This window comes from Ambystoma mexicanum, chromosome 9 (genome assembly GCF_040938575.1).
Source record: "Ambystoma mexicanum isolate Mex_15411 chromosome 9, UKY_AmexF1_1, whole genome shotgun sequence".
In the NCBI taxonomy this organism is placed as follows: domain Eukaryota; kingdom Metazoa; phylum Chordata; class Amphibia; order Caudata; family Ambystomatidae; genus Ambystoma; species Ambystoma mexicanum.
Genome location: NC_090931.1, coordinates 1,449,479,186 through 1,449,504,413, shown reverse-complemented (window position 1 = coordinate 1,449,504,413; position 25,228 = coordinate 1,449,479,186). Strand labels below are relative to the sequence as shown.

The following is a 25,228-nucleotide window of genomic DNA, read 5'->3' as shown; positions in this document are numbered from 1 at the left end:
TCCGGGGACCTTCAGGATGGCGGCTATGGACATGCGACTGTACAGCCACAGGGATTGCACAACGTTTGTGGCCGCGGTGTGACCCAGAGGCCTGTTGTAAACAACTAATACTCTGACATGGCAAGCTCTTCAATGTTCTTGGTGGAAGCGTGTGCAACTTTTTTACACGAGTACGCAATGTCGCTGTGCTGCAAACATGACACTGCAAAGGGAAGAAGTAATGTTTCAGCTTCATCCGGACAAGGCCGTCGCTGTCCTTGAGTAAACGCAAGTGCGTATTAGGGGTGTCACGGTATTAGTTTTATGACGGTATGATAACCTTCTTGCCAAATGACGGTATATCATGGTTATCGCGGTATAGCAGGTGGAGTTAACTAATCTTAACAAATATTTTCTAAAAGGTCATAAATTGTCAGGTTTATCATCACAAACAAAACCAGGCACCCAGGGCCAGAATTGGGTTTTTCAACATACTTTCCACTGAAATGCCACCCCTTGCTTCCACCAAACAAAAACATGTGTGGAAAGGGGGGGGGGGGCCTGCTGCAACTGGCAAAGCAAACTGAATAGCTTTTCTTAAATGGTCCTTTAGGCTTTTAGCTCCCCCCACTGGCTACTGGTGAAGATGAACATGTTGCCATCTTGATAATCTGCATGCCACAGATCAATGGAGTCTGATGGTAGTATACACTTGTGCGCATACACACACACACACGCACACACACTCTCTCTTTATGTTACAGCCTTTAGTTTACTTCCGGGCCAAAAGGTTTTCAGTAATCACAGACATGTTACCCTTTGGTATGGCAGCAGGGAATACCCACAGAGATGATTACATTTCTCAGTGTGACTTATTATATGTAAATTCAATGAAAGAACCAGGCAAATCCCCCATTGTCATATGTTTAGAAAACATTATCCATTATAAATATATAAACCCCAAAGCCACCAACCCAAAGTCCCGGGAGGATAGCTCAGCGGCAACGTGCGTGCCTTGGAAGCAAGACGACACGAAGCGACACAGGTTCGATCCCTGGGTCCGCGCTTAGAAACCTCCGGGTGCTTAAGTGCGTTATAAATACACAACGAAGACAAAAACAATTACGCAACTAAATAAACAAAACCAATTTCTTTAACAGCGCCTCGATGACCGCAGGTTGTATGAGCGCTTTAAAAAAAAAAACTCTTCCTTCTTGGCACTGTATTTATTCTTCCTATTGCTAACATATTGCTTTTGTGTCAGGCACGTGTGGTTTATGGAATGGCATTAAAAACTGCTCAAACTGAAACTACTTAGCAGAAACAGTGCAAGACCAAGACTGTACAGCACTTGCTTACTGCAGCCTTTCCAAATCAGATTGAAAAGCCCACTTAACGTTATGAACGGTATACCGGTATAAACAATGTGACGGTTATTATTGTTCAATTAAGTGGTTCACGGTATCTTTAACGGTATACCGTAATACCGTTACATCCCTAGTGCGTATACTCCCTTTTTGTGCAAACTATCTATGACATTGGGACAATGGGGACAGTCGCTGGTGTGGGTGACAGGAAGGGATGTTCATTATTTTCTCCACTACTGTGCGTACTCAGCCAGAGTGAAATGGTTGCTGTTAGTTGCAGGCGCACTGTAGCGCACCACTTTTAGCCATTCCACCATTGGGAAAAGTTAAAGACATCCAATTTCTTCTACAAATGGTTTCAAGAGACACTCCTCTACCCAAGCCTGTCGCACGCATTTGTTACACACTGCTCAATAATATTCAGAGGTCCCCCGCAGTGTTTGTGTACCATGTGCGGTCTTATAGATTGTGTAGGAAAGTGAGTGATAGCATATTAAAGTCACTAATGCACTTTGCACAGACCCACACCAGTGTATATGTATCGTGTGAGGTCTGAGTGACTATGTAGGAAAGTCGGTGATGTGTTCTTTGAGCCTCTATGCACGTTTCACACCCCCCCACCCAATATTTTATCTGTGCCTTGTCGGATCACATTGGCTGTGTAGGAAATTGAGTGATGTATTATGTTGACCTCTAATGACCCTTTCACAGGGTGTACCCTGTGGTGCATTGGCACTGTTTGATGCCTCCACTTTGTCTCCTTGTTCCTGTCCCCTCCTCCGATTCCTAGATTTGTAAATGTGTAGATTTTGCAATTAGTATATGCACTATGGACTGTACTGTAATATGCAATAAGTATGGCAGGCCTCGAAATTAAGATTGGAGAAGCAGCTGCTGAAACCAGCTCCTGGGTAGCTAGCATTCACCAGTGACCACGAGGGAACAGTGGGCAAGAAGGAGTTAGTGAATGCGCCTGTGCAAATGTAGCTTCCACAAAAGAAGGGAACACCTAATTGTGTCCATTAATGAAGATCCCTTACTCTTTAACTGTGATGTAGATGTGTAATAATGTTTAATACAGAATTTCCCAAATTGACATACGTGTGCTTGTTTGGCAGTAGTTGATGTGGGACTCAAATGTATCTCCTGCTAACTGTCTGTTGTTAAGCTAGGCAGGCCCATCTGTGCTACAAGTATTTGGCCCCATTTTTTGATGCACACTTATTTCAATGCAACATTACGGTTTGTAACACCAAGTTCAATAGTTTTTGTTAAAAATGAACGCTTTGTTAGGCCTCTACAAAATAAAAATGTATGTCAAGTTACACTTTGCTATTTAAGAAGTTACTGCATTTACCTACTGAGTACAGTATTATGGCTTTCTTTACTTGCTCGTCTTTACTCAGACATGTCGTTTGTTTTACCAAGACCTATTAAAATAGTTCATTCGTACAGAGGTAGTACATGTGTCGTGATGTCATATATTGTTCAGTAGGTTTCATCTAAATTGGCCGTATAAATCCAAGTATTTATAAATCTGTATAAATCCAAAGTGAATGGTGAATTAAATTGTTGTTGATGTTTTAAGGGGAAATTGTGTTCTTCTGAGGAAGAAACTGTTGACACTATGTACACGTCACTCATTTGGTACTTCTATTTATCATGATGGGTCAGAGGATATGGGATGGAGCACACCAGGCCCTGCGCTCCTGTGATCTCTTGAAGGCCATATGCCAACTAAGGTGATTTCCTGGAATGTCATAAAATCAAAGTTAATGTGAAATAATTTCCTTTTATGTCCTGTCATTTCATTGGGTGAAGTTGATGTGGCATCACTTCCCGTTATGTCATCGGTATGGTAGGTACGATTTTTGCAACGTTAACATCCCTACACAGTTTTGGCCAAAGAATGTTGGCATCTATGCTTTTGGACGACTGTCCACTGGGACGCGTTTTGGCCGCACTGCGTTGTGCGTGGGTATACTATGCACACTGTTGGCAATTTTCTACAGACTAATAGTGCGCAACACTTGTGCCGACCACTTTGGCAAGATGCTGGCTATTTATAGGGTACAGCGGGTGCGATGCTTATTTGTATACCTATCTGTAGGACGTGAGTGGATGCCCCGACCATATTCCTTTGCATATGCTGCAGAGTGCTGATGTTACCAGGACAGAGGCATACAACACATGCCAGTACGCACAAACGTCCGTTCCCACACGCATTGCTAGGTGGGGGACAACATGCGGCCCTTGCTCCATTCGAATGGATGAATCCATTGTCATTGTGGGTATTCTGTAGGACACTTATGTTTTGCTTAATTGCAAGCATTGCAAGAGGGGTGTGTGCCGCTGAGTCTGAACGCTATTTCAGGTAAAAAAAGCATACCACCCAAACACTTAGCAACACTATCATTATTAATGTTCACTTTTGCACATTCCTACAACCCATTAGGGAAGGGAAGGGGCAGCACAGGTCCACACTTACTGTGGGGAATTGTGGATTTGCAGAACTTGGTTGTTAGGGAAGGAAGAGGTTGCTGTGTCACCGTCACGTCACCTATTGCACCATTTTTGAGGGGATGGCCGGCTGCGACATGGGAAAGGAGCATATGTGCAGGTGTGCCACAGCCATTTTATTTTCTCCAAACATTTCATTGTACGCAACTTGTAAGGGGGCACAATTGTTCCCAATTTTTTTCACTTCGCCTTCCAGCCTGTCCATTTTGCTATTTGCACAGTTTCCCTTTGCTATGCGCAATTGGTGTTGTGCAAGGATTCCAGCTTCTACTGCCTTGCTTTCATTTCCAATATGTTTTCTTACGGAAAATGAATGTGTTTGCTGTACATGCAGGAATATATAGTACATAAAGTACGCTTCGCAATACAGTGCGTACCAATGGGGTTACTGTAGAAAGTCCTTCTGTTATGAGGGACATTTCTTTCCTGCAACTCAAAGGTGCTTGGCATTGCTTTGTTATAAAAAGACACGTTATACATATATACTATTGCATACTGCAACACCTGTGCAATCACTAGAGACAGTTCTGCTTCCTTACTACATTGTACTGACGTTTTGCTCTAAGCTCTTGCCAGTCATTACTGTGCCCGTTGCTTCTTGGGTCCCATGTACAGTAGCAGTGCGATTGGTGAAGGCAGGCATTCATTATGTTGATGTATTCACTTATGGTGTTCTCCCAATTACTTTCTCCTGTTGACTTTGTATGTACACAATTTGTACACCTTCTCCATTTTCTCTTGCCATTCTTTGCCATGCTACTGTTGTCATATATTATTTGCGTTTGCTGATTGCCACCACTATGTAAGAGAAGAGCAGGTGCCTTCCTGAGCAGGTTGGATGGCACCCAATGTGCGCAACCAGACGCATAATCCACCACTGCTGTCTGCGTTACCTTGCTGCTAGCAGTTTCACTATGTTGGAGAGTTTTTTTTTTTTACACACTAAGGATATCCTGCTAAAAACCAATGCAATTCACAGGCAAAAAACGTTGTTAAAGGAACGTTATGGTTACAGGTAAAATGTGCAAGTTATGGTAAGCTAAGCAACCACAACTTGCACCATTAGTGTGCACTGCAAGGACTAACACCCATGACATCAAAGATGCCATCACCAATCTCATTCATTACATCACTAATGACATCACATGTGTGGCTCCCTCTTTTTTTGTTCACTGACATAAGTAGGCCAGGTGCTTTTCTTCACTAACAGTCAGTAAGAGTTGAAAAGGTTCTCGTTGTGTACGGCACCCTTCTCATATGTTCTTGCACTGCTTTCCTTAGGGTACACTCATATGAGGTCATACATATAGGGAAAGAAGAAAGTGTAAAACACAGCAAGCATTTCTGTGCATGAAGATAATCAGTTATGCTATGAACAGTTTATGGTAATGGTGCTCCTTTTTGCTTACTTTAATTTCCCTGTATATGCTCATATTGGTATGCATTGTGGTGTCTGTTTTTTGTACAGTAGTGCAATTATGTAGGTAATAAGTGAATTGTAGGTACTTCTTACATGTTTCACAGTACCCAAAACTGCAAAATGAAAGCATTCACGATGTCACTATGTGACATGGGAATATTTTGAATAGTACACTACCGTGGGGCATGGTGCAGACAATGGCTTCTTTCCACATCAGTTGGTTCATGTACTGCAAAGAAGTGTGTAATACAATGGTGTTTATAGCTATGTATTGCTGAATGAATTACCTGTCTCATGGTAGTTCTTCCAATGATCTTTGATCGTTTTTTGACACCATTACAGTAAGAATCCCTTGTGGAGGCCTCCCATGAAAACTAAATGCACATTTGATGTCATCAGTGATGTCATGAATGAGATTTGTGGGTCTCTGTTAGACGTCCTTTATTTTGCACATAGTGGACAGCGTGTAGGCAGAGAAGACAAACGTTTTCACCCGAAGGGCTTCGTCAGATGTTGTGGTGTGAAGGTTTTCATTTCTTTTTAAAGGTTCCCATCTGTGTGTATTGTCTCTTTCAATTGTGAACACTGAAGCCGTGAAAGTCTTCTGGTATTTTGCCCAGTTTGGCTGCCATGTTGGATGTGTGCTGATTCTATTGTTCACAAAGATTGACCCTAATGGTTAAGTGTGTCACTATTAAGTATTAAAACTGAGTGCACAATGTTTACGTGAAATGAATTGTAAATTTTGACACTCTAAGTAGATTGGACATGCATAAAATATAAAAAAGACTTAAGTAGATGACATGCCATACTCTAAATCGCACAAAACAATTAAATGCACATAATTCTGTAAGGGGATGTATAGTATGCATCTGCGCACAATATAAAATGCGTGATAGCACTTTGGGCAGTTTACTAAAATGGTGCAAAAAATAATGCCCAGCGCGTCAATACATAAACAGTCCTGCAAATGCCATAATGCGCTATAAAAAGCTGGATGCCATTTTGCATATTATATATGAAGGTGCAACAAAGATACCAGTGCTCATCATAAGAAGCATAGGGCTGCATCAAACATGTCTTACATACAGTATAACACACAGACCCCACCATAAAGTGCAAAAAATGCTGTACTGTGCATTTCACACGGGACTGCAGATTAATACTGCCTATCCTGTCCGCATTGTAAAGTGCGTAGTGCTATTGTAAACCTTACTCATATATTTGTGTATATATATATATATAGTACTGTTGTAAATCTCTCGCAAATGTATACATGTAAACATTTGATGCTCCGCTATTAGCTAGTATGAAACTTAGACTTGGCTATACTGTCATTCTCAAATATGTATGTAAACATATAGATAATTATAAAGTACATTTGTTACTCTACTGAGAGTTCACATAAATCCTTATAAAGTGCATAGTGCAAATTTCCATCTTAAAATCACTAAACATAGCATCAATATCAGGCAGTTTCCAAGCACTTGATGATGGGAGCAGGTTGAATTATCTTTAGCCATGACTAACTACATGTCCAAAAATGTAACTTGCCATTAACAAATATGTATAATTGAGCCTATGTAGGAACCAAACATAGTATACGGACCTTGACAGCTATTTAACCTTGAATTCAAACACATCAGTGAACCATATTACGAGTTCAACTTAAGTGAAAGATAGGAATTCTTGTTTAAAATTTAAACATACATAAAGCTAAATAATATCCAAGCAACATATCTATAGTATATAAACGCACAGAATTCTAAGAAAATGTCTTAATCTGTTGAGATGCTAGGCTATAATTAACTTCAAATTGAAACAGTAGGACAGACTAGATTCCAAAACAAGTATTTTTTGTCAAAAAATGTTTGTCCAAGTATTATGGTGACTCAGTCACCCACGAAGGTGTACAGTTCTTCATCTTTATTATGTCCATCCATGGTTTTTGTATTGTAATCAATGATATATCTGCTTTCTAATTGCCTCAGTCTTCGCTCTCGATCTCCTCCCCTGGGGTGATGGAATACCAGATTAATGCCAAAGTATTGAAAGGAGGAGATCTCTCCTGCATGTCGTTCCTCAAAATGTTTGTCTAGAGGGTATGTTGTATTGTGGTTGATGATGGCTCAGATGTTTAGTATGCAAACTTCCAACGTGGTGCTCCTTATGTACCATAGGTCACAGCTGAATTTGATCACATATAGTACATATTTGGTGGAACATGAAATAGGTTTTGTGATTTGAACGTCTTGTCCCGTTCGTGGATGATTATACTTTATGTTCCGACTATATTTGCAGGCTTTGCACTTGAGACATTTCAAAAATCCTTTGTGTGCTAGTAAGCCAAATGGGCAAGGGAGCTGTTGGTTTGAAAGAGACTTGGTGATAGCTGGGATTGTATGGATTTTGCCTTCCTGCAGGTTACACTGGCATTGACCTGAATAGATTCTCGAATATCAGGATCTCTTAGTAATAATAGCCAGTGTTTTGCCAGGATTTTCCTGATCTCCTACTGGCATTGACCTGAATAGATTCTCGAATATCAGGATCTCTTAGTAATAATAGCCAGTGTTTTGCCAGGATTTTCCTGATCTCCTACTGGCATTGACCTGAATAGATTCTCGAATATCAGGATCTCTTAGTAATAATAGCCAGTGTTTTGCCAGGATTTTCCTGATCTCCTTTGCTCCATTATTAAAGATGGTGATGAATCTGATATTTTCAGGTTGGCTTTTCCGATTCTGAGTCTTTATTTGTTTTAAGAAGAATCTCCACGCTTCGTTTTTGGTTGCATTGATCATGAGCTTTATTTATGATTGAATTTTGGTAGCCTCTTAACGTGGAAACTGTAAGCAATCATTTTGGTGTTCTGTTGGTATGTAGATCCTTCACTGCAGTTGCGTTTCATCCACAGAAATGCATCATGTGGTATGCTGTTTTTTAAGCTCTTGGCATGGGCACTGGAAATGTGGAGAACAGAGTTTGTACTTGTGAGGTTGCGATGAACCTCTGTGGTGATCTTCTCATTTACAATTTTGACTTTAATATCTAGAAACACCACTTCAGTACAGTATATATATTTCTGATGCTTGTGAATTGCATGCTGTGCATATAGTCCGATATCTAGTGGAAATCGCAGAATATTGCATCTTTCTTTCGAAGATCAAAAGGGGACATCGACATGGGCATGACTAACACTATCCCTAACGTGACGTGTAGTGTACCCACGTCGAGGTCCCTCAGATTGTTTTTTTCCGACAACCTAGTTGGTCGCCAATGCGTAGCTCGCAAGAGTTATATATTGCTTACTTTGTCACCATGACCTATGGTCGTCCAGTCTCCTGGCTAATCTTTTCAACTACTGCCTCATGGGTTTCCTGCCACCGACGACATCTACAACTGCGCAGCGACTGTTCAACTGCTCGACGACTGTCGACCACGTGGCCTCGGCACTCCGGCCAGGCCATTACAGTAGGGAGAGTGGGGCCCTCGGTTTATTCATTTCTAAGAATGTATTTCCTTTAGCCCTCTTTCTCTTCTTGATCTGGCTGCCGCTACCCTCTGCTATACCCCAAGCAGTGGCAATAGATTGCATGAGGGATCATCTCACCCAATACAAGTTGCAGGACAGAGTACGTGACAGTTTCATCATCAAATTGATGACATTAGCACTTTGCAAGAACTATTTTGAGTTCAATGGGAAGTTTTTTATTTTCAAATCAAAGGGACGGCCATGGGGGCTGTCTTCGCACCTAACCTAGCAATTCGCTTCATGTCAGATTTTGAAAACATTAACATTGTATCAAACAAACCCCTTCCCTAACTCAGATCCTTAACTGGAAGAGGTATATTGACGATATTCTTTTCATTTGGGAAGGAAAAGAAATAGATCTCGAACTGCTTTTACAATGGCTGAATAACGTGAATGGAAACATTCAATTCACAATGGACAACAGCAAAACAGGTAATTTTTTTTTTTAGACCTAAGAATTCAAAATGCTGAAGGAGCCCTGAAATACAATTTATATCGCAAACCTAGTGACTGGAATACACTTATATTTCTTTAGCGAAAATCTTCTGTATGGCCAAGATCTACGGATTAGGAGAAACTGCACTAATCTGGAAGACTTCCCCAGCCATGCACAGGAGCTTGACCATAGGCTCGCTCGGAGCAAAGGGGATACCCCCGTAAACATTATTTCAAAATCTAAAAAACGAGCACGATTCTCTAATAGGGTGCCCTGTTGATTCCTAAATAAACCTCTAAAGACTACGATCAGAGGACATGTGTCATTACCCATAGGACGCACACTTTTCAGATTCGTAAGCTAATCTCCAAATACTGACTCCTCGCAAGACTGAGCCTCCCCAATGAACCACTACATAGGTTTGCATTCAAACATGCAAAAAATCTGTGACCAGCTGGTCCATTCCAAGTTCGAGAAACCTGCTCCCCGACTGGGCCTTTGGAATCTGAGAACGACAACTGGGCACTATCCATGTGGTAGCTGCACTGCATGTAGATTTACAAAGAAAACGAAGAAATTTTGCATCACTGGCCGGACATGGATTCTCTGCAACCTCACCAACTGTAAGACCAAACGGGTATTCTACTGCATAGAATACCTTTGATTTGAGGTATGTGGGCCAGACAACTAGACCTGTCCACATTAGAATTTGTGAACACCGGACAAGGATTAGGTGCAGAAATCTTACTGCACTGCTGGTAAATCACTTCATAGCATTTCATCATATTGCAGATGACATGTGTTGGGCAAGATTGTATGCCGTACTCTTTGGGAGAATACACCAACTTTGTCCTCCTGGCATTAGGAACCCAACCTTTCGTATACGTCTGTACTACAAAGGTTGGTAGTGTGGCTTAGCAGCCAGGCTTATCCCAAGAGATGTCAATGTGAGATGTAGGGTTATAGCCTAGAGATCCACAGTGACAGTTATCCAAATAAACTCTTACACTCAGTTTCTTGATTCAACAATTATTTATTAATTTAACAGTAAGTTGAATAAGCCTTCTTTAGAAGGGAACAAATATATGTAACACAAAAATATACTTCAAAATACACACTCTTTCAATAAATCAGTAGGTACCCATTGGGGATGGCACACAGACATTTCCTACACCCTGAGGTGACTTAAATAACTAAGACACTGTGGACATTGATATATCACTGGTACATTTAGAGCAATACTGAGTTTGGTGTCAAAGAAAAGGTTTTAGGGAATAAAACAAAGGTTAACAAATGGTTTTAGGGAATAAAACAAAGGTTAACAAATATTCTTAAGTGGGTAAGTACTTTTGTAACCCTCCAGTGCAAAGTATACTAACCCTGTCCTGGTGGAAAGGTAAAACGCAAAGTCAGAGGTAAGAAGAGCCTTTCAGGGAGCCAGGACAGCCAATGTTAATTAAGCAAAAGTCTAGGTGAGCTGAAGCACTTCTCGCAGGTAGGTAAAACATCTTGCACAATGTTTTAGAAGTCTTTGTAGAAAATGAAATGACTGTAGGGCCACAAGCTGGGAGGCTTGTGAGGGGCAAAGCTGCAAGCAACTCTGCAAACGCAACCAAGTCAAGTCTCAACTGAGAGCTAGCAAGGCTACACAACAAGGGGTAAGTCCCCTTAGTTTTACAGTACCTTTGGGTAGAAGAAAGTGGTTCGACCTGGCTTCTGTTCCTGTTTTAGGTTCTGCAGATCCTTTGTTCTTGGGCCTTGGTCGTGGGGACAAGAGGGAGGACGTCTGGGGACTCCTGCACTACGAATGGAAGGTCAGCGGCAGCAATGGGCAAAATTCTTTTCAGCTGCACTTATCCTCGTGACTCTTGCAAATAGCACCACCGCGGTTCTCGGATACCACTATGGACTTTCCTCGATCTCGGGTCCAGCACTCTGTTAAGGTGGCTCAGGCTTGGTCAGTCCTGCTTCCTGGGAGTCCGGAGGATCTTCCTGGAGCTCGGGTCCGACTTGAAGACACTCACTCAATTCTGGTGTTCCTCTCCCTGGCAATCTGTTCTTTCAGCAGCAATGGCAGTACAGAGAATTTCCAGATGAGCTTATCTTGGGGTCGATTGGTCCAATCAACCGAAGGGGAGAAGTCGTCCTTTGCTGGGCTCCTCTAGTCGAGGTGAATTTGGAGCTTCAGCACTGCAGCAGGGCTTCACTGGGCAAACCAACGGTCCAGGAGTTGCAGCAGGCGTCTCTTCCAAGTTCTTTGGATTCCTTCGTCCAGTGGTTGACTCTGCCTTCCAAGCAAAGGCCCTTGCCTTTTATGCAGGTTTCTCCCATTAATTTGTAGCCTAGCTGTCAATCACACAGCAGGGTGGCTGTCCTTCCAGGACAGCCAGCCGACCAATCACCTTGGGGTGCATTCCTGTAACTATTGGGATTAAGCATAGGGATTTTCGGACACCTCCCTCACTTTCTGCCTCTGCCAGACATACTGGAGTCAGAGGCTGGCTTCACTAGTGAATACTGCCATAGAGAAAACCAACAAAGGGCCCAAAACTGGTTTGGTGCGCAGAGTAAATCTCAAGAAGGACCTTTCCAACTACAAATGGTGGTTAAAAAAAAGAAGACTGGCACCATTTTGACAAAAAGGGCACCCATGAGTGCCTTACTGCCGCTGCAAACGTAGCCCGCAGTAAAAACACACCATTGTAGGAAAAAGTAAACCACTGCCACCAGCCATTAATCGTAGAAAGGGTTACATAAAAATATGTAGTTCATTCACACTTTGATTCCAATGCCTCACTCAATTCAGGCTTGTTTCATATTCTTGCTTAAATGGTTGGTATACGAGAAAAGTCACTCAAATGCGCCAGCTCCTTAAATCATCAAATGAATGGATACTTATGCAGTGAGTCAAACTTGGTGAATCAAATCAAATTTATTGGCAAAGTGTTATCTTCACACTAGTATATTTGTGGTTTTAACTCTTGTTTTCAGAAATAGATTGAATTCATTGTATCTTGCGAAAGCACCCGAGGAGGCTTATCAAGGCCATATCCAGCGGACGAGTAGTGTGTTGTGGACCGGATGAGTGTATGTGGACCGGATGAGTGTATGTGGACCGGATGAGTGTATGTGGACCGGATGAGTGTATGTGGACCGGATGAGTGTATGTGGACCGGATGAGTGTATGTGGACCGGATGAGTGTATGTGGACCGGATGAGTGTATGTGGACCGGATGAGTGTGTGTGGAGCGGATGAGTGTGTGGAACGGATGAATGTCTGTGGTGCCGATGAGTGTGTGGAGCGGATAGTGTATTTGTATTTATTTATTTGTATTGCGCAGCCTGCCCACGGGCATCAGGGCGCATGTTTAGAAAGGTTACAAGTGAATGTTACAGCAGGCAGTTAAAGGTTACATTTATATAAACATATATATAGTTATGTACAAACATATATAATTATGAACAACATTTACAAGGGTAATAAGCAAATCAGTTGTATACACGGTAGCCAGGAAGGTGCAAACTGTGATACATAGGTCAGTCAGCCATGGCGTCTTGCTCGTGGAGCCAGTGTTTTACTTTACTTTTGAAGGAATGGAGGGCGGGGACATTCCTGAGTTCATTGGGTAAGGAATTCCAAAGCTTCGCTGCAAGGACTGGGAAGCTCGAACCTCTGGCACTTTGAAGCTTGAAACTAGGGATGATGAGAGTGTGCGCTTGTGCAGATCTTAGTGGTCTGGAAGCTGTGTGTTGGGCAAAGCGCGTAGATAGGTAAGCCGGGGCAGCGTTATTCTGTGCTTTGTGACTAAGAACAAGTGTTTTGAGGGCGATACGCCGTGCAATGGGAAGCCAGTGTAGGTTGCGTCTGATGGAGGAGATGTGGGCACGCCTGGCTATGTTGAGAGCGGCCCTGATGGCGTTATTCTGGGTTACCTGTAGTTTATCAATGTTTCTTTGGCTAGTTCCGAGGTAAAGGGCATTGCAGTAGTCGATTTTGGATAGGATGAGGGTTCTGGCGAGAATAGGGCAGTTGTCAGTTGTTAAAAAGGGACGGCAGGCTGTGATCAATTTACACGTATACGCGGATGCTGAGACAACTGAGTTGGTTTGTCTGTTGAGTGAGAGGGTGGAATCTAGGTAAATACCGAGAGTTTTGGTGACATTAGTAACCTTGATAATGTTGCCATCAATGTTAAAGGTCTCATATTTACTGTCGAGTTTTGCGAGTTTGGGCTGGGAACCTAGGATGAGTAGCTCTGTTTTCTCATCGTTTAGGCAAAGCCCGTGGTGGGCCATCCACGCTTGGATGGCAGAATAGACTGCATTAATCGCTTTGGTGTCCATTACATAATCCCCAGTGATGGGGATGAGTATCTGGGTGTCGTCCGCATAATTAGTGTAGGAGACACCCAGATAGTCAAGAATATCAAAGAGAGGTTTTGTAAATACGTTGTATAGCGTAGGTGATACGCATGAGCCTTGGGGGACTCCGCAGAGGACGTGCACAGGGGACGTGCACTGGGTCAGCAGCGGCGAGTGGTGAGAAGACCCTCATGGACCTATTTGCAAGGAATGAGCTGATCCATGATGTAGCTGCATCAGAGAAGTGGGCGGCAAGTTTGAGGTGCTGGCAAAGGATTTGGTGATCGACCTGTACGGAGCAGATGAGTGTGTGGAGCGGATGACCGCATGGAGCAGATGGATTTGTAGAGCCGATGAATATGCTGAACGGAGGAGTATGCTGAATGGATGAGTACGTAGAGCGGATGAATAGTATGTTGAGCGGATGAGTGTGTAGATCAGATGAGTGTGTAGATCAGATGAGTGTGTAGATCAGATGAGTGTGTAGATCAGATGAGTGTGTAGATCAGATGAGCGTACAGAACGGATGTGTATGCAGAGCGGACGAGTATACAGGGCGGATGAGTGCGTAGGCAGACAGGAGTACATGCGCGGAGTAGACTGGAGTGCATGCGCGAGAAGGACAGGAGTGCATGCGTATGAAACACGAGAGCATGCGTGGGGCACACTGGAGAATGAAGGATAGACTAGAGCACGCAAGGTGAACCAGAGTGCCTGAGTATGTCGAGTAGACATGAATGTGTACGACAATCTTGAACGCCTGAAATGAACAAAAATGCATAGAACGGACCTGTCCGCACGGAATTGCGTAACGTACATAATATGCTTTGGAATGCAGGGAACATTTGAAAGAGCATACATCATACCACACCCCACGCCTACTCTCTCCTTTACACCACCACTCAACTAGAACACAGAGATACTATGCACCATTCGGTAGAACTGTTCTCACATCAACATCTCCAGCTCACTCCCCATCACTCTTAAGTAAACATTGCTGGTTTCACACCCCCCAGCCAGGCGTTCTCCTCAGGCCTAACACAGCCACACTCGGTCTGGATAATTCCAGCCAGAGTGAACACATACTCCTGATCTCTAAACCACCACACCTACCGCTAAGAAGCAGCTACCACATTAATTCTGCACCAGCTGCACACATACCTGGTGCGCACACGCACTTTTTGGACACTCTCTACTGACCCGAACTTCGGTTCCCAAGGGCGTGCAACCTACCAGTGCCTTCAGACCATACCAATGGTATATAAGGCGCTATATAAATTCAAAATAACATAACCTAACATAATGTAGTACTTAATAGACCCGTCACAGTTGCAATTAGTATATCAATCCAAGAAGCCCTCCCACATTTCTCAATAACACTGGGGCATTGGCAAGTATGGGACACTGCCCTCATCTTGCCATATCGTCTCTGCTTTGAAAGTTAAGGGGTGTATTGTTAGTGTCCATTTTAGGGGTGATGTTTCGGATGCACATGTTTGGTCTTCACTGTTGAAGTGTAGTGCTCATTCCGTTATTTTTCACAGGGATGGCTTGGCAGCAGGGGGAGCAGGACACCCACGTCTGCTCAGTGTTCCGGAGCTGTGCCTCTGCTTGGCAGAGAGCTGGGTCACCTTCCGGTTGTACCTGCAGGAGGTGCTGCAATACAAGAGGCAGAATCCTGGCAAGGTAAGCAAGCTTCCCTATCACTATCCACCAGCACACTCACAATGAACTAACACGTGCTCTGTGATGGAGTAGTTCCTGATAGTTTAACATGCATCATGCTCCCATACAGACTCCCCACTGTGGAAGAATCTGCTATGAAAACTAAACTCAACACAGACAGTTACAAAACTGGCATGAGCATGCACTGACGCACAGCAATCTACTGTGATTTCTGTTACCTGCTGCATGGGTTTCTCCAGTGTCCGACTACTAACGCTGAGTGCTCGTTCCTCTGTTTTATTGCGAGGGCTTTACCTGGCTTTACCTGACTTTTGGTTGTCACGTCTGGATTCTGTGCCCAGCTGTCATACTCTTGAGTCTGACTGTGATTCTGTCATTTCTCCAGAGGTGTTCCCTGCTGTATAGGTTCTTCGGAATCTGGTTGGGTTCTCCCTTCTGTGCCTTACTCCCTGGGCTGTCCCTCAGTCTAACTTTATATTCTGTTCCTAGTTTTCACTGGGTTCTCTGCCTGCCAGTGTACATTTCGTCCCTAGTTTAGGTTCTCCCATTCTGCTTCTTGTATGCTCTGAGCGTGGCTCTTCATTGTTGTGTGCCTTTTTGTGTGTTTATGGTTCACCTTATCTGGTTCAGCCTGATTACTGCATCTGTTGCCCTGGTGCATGTGCTTTTCCAGTGTCTGGTAAATATTTGGGTTCTGCACCCTACTGCAAATGTTTGTAGCATCTATTTTCTATTGTTATTTCTGTTCTAGGCTACATGTTAATTTGGGTGTTCAGTGACTGTTCTGTATTTTTCTCTCACTCTGCATACCTGCCCAGCTGTATATTTTACATGAGTCTAGGTCGAGTTCTGTACCTGGCTGCATGGTTTTAGCCTAAGTCTGGCTTGTTCTCTGACTTTCTGCACCATTTCATGTGTGCTCTTCCTCACTCTGTCTATAGATGTGTTCCTCTTTTCTTCTGTTGCCTGGGCTTCCCATTTTGTGCTCTGTCCTCTCCTATAGTGTGGGTTCACTTTCTCCATTTTCTTCCACAGTTTTGTGCCTCGGTCTGTGCGTGCTGCCTGAGTCTGTCTGTGGTGGGGCACTACGTTCCTGGTATCATGATCTCCTACATTATCTGTGAGTATTTCAAAGTTCTGTCCTTCTCCTTGGAACCTCTTTGGGTAGTACATGTTTGAAGAGTACTGAAGTTGTTTTGTTCGATACTTAAAGAGCCGTTTCTGTGTTTGATGGTTGCATTCAACCAGGCTACAGGCTCTAGTTAATTTAGTTGCAAGCCTTAGTGCAGTCTCCTAATACAAACCTGCCAATCATTGAACGTATATAATGCTTTTACAGACCACTGGCTTTTAAAATATAAGATGTCCTATTAATATTAAATTTCAGGAGCCATCTTCATGTGGTAGGAGAGACTGCGTCAGAGCTTTGTGGGTTTATAGGGAGACCGTGTGTGGGCAGTGGGGAGGTGTAGGATGTGGTTCAGGGCAGCCAGAGTTTGACAGAGTACTGGAGCTCCTTACTGAAATGTGCACATGTTCTCAACTGATTACTATCTGAAAAAATGGCAGGAAAATCCCTAGATTCGAAGAAGGGCTTAATTCACTGAATGTGCAAGAGTCCTGTGGATGAAGGGATGGAGAAAGAATGGGATGTAGTGGGCATTGTGACGTGAAAGTAGATAAAAGACGGTGATGCTTGTGAATAGAATTGAGGTGTATTGACTGCGAATTACAAGACTATGTTAAAATGAGTACTGGTTATGAGTTGCATTGGCAGAACACTGAAAGTAGGATAAGATGAGCTGGTTGCTTGCTGTATTGATGTACCTTATTTGTGGGAAAGTAGAATTGAAAGTTATGTTCTTTAACATTGAATCTTTCATGAATAAACGTGTTTGGCTATTCTCCATCATGAGATTAGCGATCTAAACTTTTATCAGCATTTAAAATCTAAAACTAGGTTATGTTTAGCCCTTTGCCCTAATTTCAGGTGCTTTATCATGCAACCCATGACGTTGACCATCTCCAAATTCCTAAGCCTGAGAGGTCATGTATATTGCTGAGTTTCTCGAGCATTGGATCTTTCATAGATTCACATGCTGTGATTTCCCGGCATCAAGCTGTGAATCTTCGGTTACCTTTTTTGTTTGACTTTTCAAAAGAAAAAGCATACACAATAGACAGAAGTAATCACCCTCGTATTGGGTGCTTTAGGCCCCATCCAATGGGATATCGAGTAGTAGGCCCCTCCACTACTGCCCTTCCTCAGATTCTAACTGCATATCACACTAGAAGGAGTCCTTGAGTTGTTTCCCCAGTGAGAACAACAATTTTTCTGTGAAAATTGTGATGTTCTACTTCAAAAACCAAATAACATCAGGAAGGAAGTTCTGGGATAAGTGCCTAAAAGAACAATTATGATTCTAAGCCCTTGCCGCCAGACAACATAGTGGCATTCCATGCAATTATCTCCAAAGCCCTGCCAAGAATTTGGTCTTATTCCACCGGAAGACAAATATGTTTTCTCTTCGCTCATATGGGCAAGAGGAGAAAGTTGGTGGTATCCATCTCAATCTTTGTGTTGAGGGATTACATATATTGAAACATCCTTTTACAGAACCTGCCATTAAGCGTAGGTTAGAAAAGAAATTCAAGCCTCCAGACTAGACACCCAAGTGTCTAATGTCGCAACCCACACCTGAATCGTTTGTTTCTGCAGCAGAAGGTAGAAAGGGACATTCCTACACACAAGTGTACCGTCGTCCTGGAAAATGAAGGACGCAAGCTGGACACCTTCAGTAAAAAAGGTAATAGCAATTGGGCAACAACGGTCAAAGCTACTAACTCCCTGGCCATTATGGCAAGGTATGACCGTGAAATGTGGCACAGGATTGGCCCCGTCCTCGAACACCTGCCGGGGGATAAAAGAAAAGAAGCAATGTTACCTTGAATGGAGGGGCAAGAGGCATCAAACCACAGCATTAATATAGCTGTGGACCTGGCCGAGACAGGTTTTAAACAGATTGGGAACGGCGTGGTAATTAGATGTCAAGGTTGACTACGTTGCACGGATTTCAGACCAGACATGCATCATAAAGTCATTGACATGACTTTTGAAGTGGATGATCTTTTTGGGCCGATGATAGATGATCCTCTCGAGGCAATAAAAACAGACACGGGCAATGCCCGGTCACTCATGTCTTTGCAAGGCAGAAATACTTTTGTACCTTTTGGGGTGCATGAGGGAGAATTCTCAAGAATGTGCTAATTTCCCTTACCTTTTGAGACCCCCAGCAACTTTGCTGGATTTCTAGGATTTGATTTTTTACCTCGGAAGTGTGTGAGCCTTTTTTCCCCACACTTCCATGCAGTGCTCCAGATAAGATTTTGAGGTGGGAGTATTTTACGCATGATTTTTCAAATTAGAGAGTAAATGCAAAAACAAGAGAGTAAAAATTAGTTTTCTCCTCTGCAAGAGAGAAAAACGTATCCAACACATATACCCAATGCATACGTAAAATCAGACCCGTCGATCAAAGTTGTCTTGCTTGCGCAGAGCCCTTCACGTCGCATGCAAACGGCGCATCCCGTCTGAGCACATAGTAACAGCACATCACTCCACTTGATAATGGCATATATCCTCCCTGAACATGTTAGCTACGCATCTCCTCTTGACACATACTAACAAGTATGACACGTACTCTGTGCACATGGTAAAGGAACATCTCCTTTCAGCATTTTCAGAGATGTGCTGTTAGCATTTGAAGAGCAAATTTGTGTCGTGTGCATGTGTAAATTGCACCTTTACACCGTGCGCATGCTAACAAGCACATCTCTATGCATATGATAATGGCAGACATTGTTTTCGCGTATTGCTAGAACACGTTCTGTTTAGCAAGCCCGATATTTGCACACGTTGACGGGACATATCTCTACCCATAGTGACCTCAAATCTCTTCTCTGCGCATGCTATTGGCACATCTCTTCTCATCTGCTAATGGTGCATTGTCTCTGCGCATATACCAGTGGGACAGCTCTCTATACATACATACATGTGCACCGAGGAGATGTGCATGCTAACGACTCGCCTTCTCTATGCATATGCTAATGGGAAATACCCTCTCTGCACATGCTAACTGCACATCCCATCCCTGCACGTACTAACTGCACATCCTGTGCAGCGACGGGATGTGCAGTTAGCATGTGCAAACTCCACATCTTGTCTCTGCACATTCTAACGGCACATCTCGGCTCTGCATGCCAATTGCACTTCTGTTCCATACTAATGGCACATCTCTTCTTGGCACATACAAATGACACATCTTTACTCAGTACGTACTAGAGGACATTTCTTCTCTGCGAGTGCTAACATAGCATCTCCTCTGCCCCTGCTATAATGGCACATCTCCTCTCTGCCAGTCTTAATGGCAGGGCACCCTTCTGCACAGGCTAATGTTGGCAAAGCACATGCTAACGTTGCATCCAAAAAAAGGCTGGAAAGCTACCGGGCAGGAGGGCGGCGTGCACTTCCCAAGTTCCAATTACGTGGAGGGCTGACGCAGCCTTGATGGAAGACCGCAGAGGAGTCACTTCTTTCTTACAAGACATGCAATAATGAAGAATAACCATTCACATAAGTTACTATCGGTGCTGGAAATGGACAAAATCTACTGGGGACAAATGTACCCGATTTTTTTTCCCCCTCCCCTTTCCTTATTCAGCCTGACTCGAACACGTCCTCACCAGCCCCCACCACAATGCCCAACAGTGCTCCCCTGGCATTCTGCTTGGTTTTGCTGTAATAAAATTCGAACTGGGATAATAACTGTTACCACAGTGCTTAAAAGCTGAAGGAATTTTGCTAAAAGCGCTATGTAAGAACACATACTCCCTTTCCACATGTTATTGACAGAGCCTCTGTACACATGCAGCAGCACATCTCATCTCTGCACATGCTAACTGAGCATCTGTTTTCTGCATGTGCCAGTGGCACATGGCCTCCCTGCATGTGCTAATGGCAAATATATTAGGTTCCCGGGCCGCCCCCCATCTCTGGTGGAGGGTAATGGAACCGTTCATCCCTGCATGGGGTAACGGCCCATCCCTCGTGGAATAGCCCACCAGCAGCGCATGTCTTGCTACAGCCAGCATAACTTTATAAATCATACATTACAGAGCAGGTTTGCAACGGGCCATGGTGCAGCAAGTAAAGGAATTATTGCAGATGTGTTGGCTGCCGCCCCTTTATTTCAGCACTGTGAGGGGAGCGGTGGGGGTGGCTGGTGGCTTGTGAGAGTGAGCCGACCTACCTGACCTCCCTCTCATACATGGGAGCAACAAAACCTACATTTCGGGAGCAGGGGGGATTAAGTCGTGATGGGAGGGGCCACTTAAATAGGCAGGGCAAACTTGGAGGATCTGCCCCCACTGTTCTACCCACCTGCCCCCATGGTCTGGTGTGGGGACCAACTATCGATTAGTATATTTTAAACTGCAATATGCAGAGAGGTGATGGAGGACTTTCTTGAAAGTAACAGCTTTAAAGTTTTACTGCGTTTGTTCAAGTACATTTTTCTGAACAAACACAGTAAAACTTTAACGCTGCCAGTTTCGGGGAAAGGCTCACCTCTCTGCCTAACAAAATGCAAGTGCACCCATCCAGGAGTGCACCTAGGCTAAAATGTAGGGGTGGGCTAACCCTTCAAATTTTGGGAGAGGCACTAAATTCAGAGACTCTGGAGGAGTGGCAAACGTACTTGTGTAGGGGCATCTATCTTCATTAACCATTGTAATAAGACTATTCTAGTGCAGCTTCAATTTATTTTACAATCAGTTAACTGGTCTCTCCTTTGAGTCTGAAACACCCACTTCTTGCAGATCCTGAAGGTCCTAGAAAGTGTGAAAATGGCAGATGGTGTGCAATGAAAGACTCAATATCATAGCAAAACAGGACATTGCAGAGTGTTGGGCAGTACTCTGCACGGCCCAAGCAACTTCAGTGGTTGGGAGCAACAGGGGAGAAAATGTAATGTTGGTTCTACCACAGTCCGCTATAGTAGAATCTCTGGTGCACTGACTGCCTGGTGAGACTATGTCGGCGTGTCAAATAGTGTTACAAGACTGGGGGAGGGCTAGTGTAGCAATAATGCAATTCTATGCAGCAGTATTGGAGCCACTAGCAGAGGAGCACCAGGATACACCAATGTGTCCCTACACTTAAAACGGTCCTATTGTAAGGGTGTAAACATAATCATTTATAAGCTCTCCAATTTGGGCAATTGAAGTCAGGGTGAGATTACATTATTTGCCCAGGATCACACACTTACGCTGAACAGCAAAGCTTTGATTTTAACCCACTCTTTCAATTTGGGAACAGCCACCACCTTCTGCGTTTTACTTGGAATAAAAATGTAGGTTTTGGGTGTCAAGACCTACAATAATACTGTCCTATAGAGTTTACTTGCAAAATAAACAAATTGCATAGTAAAGCATCATGACAACATGTAAATCCTTATAGCAGCATGTTGGGCCGAAATAATATCATTGTACCTTTTTTATTTTCCACATCCTGAATGGAAAATGATGAGATGCAAAAGGTAAAATATCCCGATTTTCCCACTTTATTTTCAGTGCTTTAAAAACACACACAAAAATAAGTTCTGCCATAAACTCACTTAGGTTTGGCGATTTGTCACAAAACTCCACCTTGTTATGTATGGTTAAAGAACATTCAACTAAAGACATCAAAGTAAACTTTACTTTTTAGCATATGAAGCTGTTAGACGTTATGTTAATGTTAAAGGATATTTGCACCGCGCACTATCACCACCAGAGTGGTCCCCTGGCGCTCTGGCAGCTCTGAAAAAGAAACAGGGAGGAGGGAGGGTTGAGTTAGTGGGAGTAAGCTGGAAAAGTGCAAGAGAGCTGTGATGTGCTGTTGGCGGCCTCAGCTTGGTGGGTCCGTTGGCTGGGCTTAGGGCGTTTTCCGTTCGGTCGCCGTTGTGTACTGTTGTGCAAGTCTGTGTTTTTTGTTTTGTTGTTGCTGTGTAGTGAAGTTTGTGCAGTTTGTTGTGTTAGAGTTGTGGTTGTGTTTGTTTAGAGTTTGAGAGGCTATTTGCGGAGGGGTGAAATTGATAGTGAGTCGGTTATTGATTCATGATTGCATGGCACGCTTGGTCCCGGCATGGCCGGCGAATCGTATGGCAATCATTGAATCACATTACTATCTAGATGCGACGCAGGCTAGACTTAGGAATTCCATGTATGTGCGGCACATGCCAACAATCACACCTCCATCTAGATGTGGCGCGGGCTAAACTTGAGAATTCAAATTTAAGTGTGGCATACACTAACAATCATATTTCTGTCTAGATCTGGCTCAGGTTAATCTTTGTGGTTCTCTCCGAGTATGGTACTAGTTAACATTATACTGCAGGCAATGTTTGCTGTCCAGCTATGAATAGGTTTAGGCTGGTGGTCACATATCTCTCTAGCAATGCATGGTGTAAGTCTGTAGCAGTCTAGGCCATTGAAAGGTAAGGTAGAGTGGCAGGAGCTTTCTGGAGTAGAGTAATTGCTCTACCCCCCCACCCATGCCAACACTTACAGTTTTGTCAGTGTCTGGTGGCTTCATTGGCTTCCCCTGCTGACACCTGCAGACACATCTTGGGACCGCAAATGTGGGAGCCGCCCTTGTCCTTGGGCCCTTAACCGCAGGGGATGCCGGGCAGTGGGCTGCCCAGGGAGGAACAGGTAAGGCCAGGGAGGCAGAAGGCCAGGGAGGCAACCAATTACGGGAGGGCTGGGAGGCGGGCTTAAGGCCGGCAAAGAGCACTTTGCAGCACTCATGAGTCTCTTCTGTAAGCAGTCAGCTCCACAAAGCATGGGTTGCTTGTAAGAGTGTGTGACAACTCTGCTTCAAAGCAGGATACTGCCAGCAAGATTTGCCCTGAAGCCTGCACAGCAAACAGACATTTTCAGTACACTCTGACATGGGTCTATGAATATATTAACAGCCAAAGCCTCACATGCTTGTAGCTGTCCTGCAATGTAGAGGCATTTTCTTCTTAGGGTGAGTAGTGTGACTAATTAAAACTGCAGACCCCAACTTCCATTATTCTCTCAAAAAGGTTTCTTAGTGAATCACAATAAGACATGTTTCAAATTTAAAATTCTGGACATGCTTATGTTCCCATAATGCTTTTTGCTTTTATGCAAATTGCTAGGATGGGATTCTATGAAGAGATGCTGCATTGCGTTACCTGGCCTGGGACCATGCCCCTCGGCCCTGCCCACTCCTCCCCCACGCCCACACCCCATAAAGGAGGAGAGGGTTCCCCCAATACATGTTTTCCATTTTCTGCACTGGCTAGGGAGAAATGGCATACGAGGAGAGACACTAAATTTGTAGGTGTTTGGTTATTTGCCCACCGATTGACTGCTCATAGCCATGGTAATCCCTATGGGCATTCCCACCCAGTTCCTGCCCGAAACATCTCCTCATGGGAACTCTTTCAGCTCGCTTTAATCAAGCCTTACCATAAAACTCTGCACTTGAAGTACTTGTCAGTGTTTTTTCAAAGCAGTTTTATGACAGTTAAGGACTTAACTGGAGCCATAAAAGCTTTACTGGTGTAATAAAAATGCCTTAACCAGGTTGGTCTTCAGCTACTTGATTAATAAGCACTGTGTGTCTCATTCACTGAAGTTCTGTTAAAAACAAGCATTGGCAAAGCCAACAGTTTTGGCTTGTGTATAATTATTAGGCATTTGCCAGGCACTACACTTAGATGTTCAGGTATTCACAGCATTTTGGACCTGCTACCATCGATGGCCAATGAATACCCCTATGGCAGTGCCTTGCAGGTGTTTTTCCCACACCTTCACAATAGGTCAAACTGTTGGCATTGCGAATGCTTGTCTTACTTAGCGGCTGGGAAGTTTAGCTCTCGCTCGAACACCGGAAGTAAGGATCAGAGAGGATGGGAATAGATTAAATACATGTAGTATATCAGGAAGTGTAGGGTGCTTACAAGTATGTTTGTTTTTCTTCTGTCACTGAGGGTGCGCAGCCACAGGGCAATCCTAGCTGACCAGAAATGATGAATTGGTTTGGCAGCCATGAGGATTACCAGCTCTGGAGGTTCATGCAGGTGCAGTGGGTGTTCTTACCAGTTACAGCCTCAGGGCCTTTTTACCTTTTCAGTTGAAATGGGCCCTGAGCTCTGGGGGTGGAGGGGCCGAGCAGCTGTCCCATGTTGGCAGTCTTATTCCACAGAAACCAACTCCTTTAATTCACGACATTAAATGGTTCCGCAGTGAGTACTGGCACTCACCAGCAGCAGAGTTACCCTCTCGATATGGTATGACCACATTTTAAAAGGGTGCATGCTTTATTGTGTTACTCTTTAACTGTCACACATTTGCAAGGGGACTCGTGGTCTTTCAGTTGAAAATTATCATGCATAAGAAAGGCTATGACAAAAGAAATGCTACAGTACCATCTAGTGGTGGAAGTATGTTTTTTAAATGAATAAATAAAGCGTACACGGTACGCAGTTGAAAGTGAAATGATCCGTATTGGCTACAATTAGATGCGTAAAAAGGAAAGATACGCTCCTTATCTAGAGGGCTGCTTCCATGTGTTTTGATGGGTGTTTTACTTTTGTGTTCTTTGGGTATGGAGTTTTAAAACCACTCCATAAGCCATCATCTTTTGCTGTGTGACACACACAAACTCTCTGTGCAGTGGCACAGGGGTGTCTTTCAGAATCCCCAAGGTTTAAATACCTTCTCTGGGACTGACTACTGTCTCCCAGAGCATGTAAAGTTAAATTGACTTTACTAGTCTTTTTAAATTTATAGACCCAGTACACACTATCTTATTATAGTGTGCTGGAGGGGTTGGCTAGCATCCCCTGAGT

The 25,228-nt window shown here is 43.7% G+C and overlaps 1 protein-coding gene across 1 annotated transcript in view; it reads left to right on the top strand.

Moving 5' to 3' along the window:
- RETREG2 (reticulophagy regulator family member 2) overlaps nucleotides 1-25,228 on the top strand; it is a 278,221-nt gene that overhangs the window by 82,220 nt on the left and 170,773 nt on the right. The window contains exons 4-5 of the mRNA XM_069616875.1: nucleotides 15,164-15,305; nucleotides 16,341-16,425. Coding sequence (XP_069472976.1) covers nucleotides 15,164-15,305; nucleotides 16,341-16,425 — 227 coding nt within the window. The remainder of the gene's footprint in view (nucleotides 1-15,163; nucleotides 15,306-16,340; nucleotides 16,426-25,228) is intronic.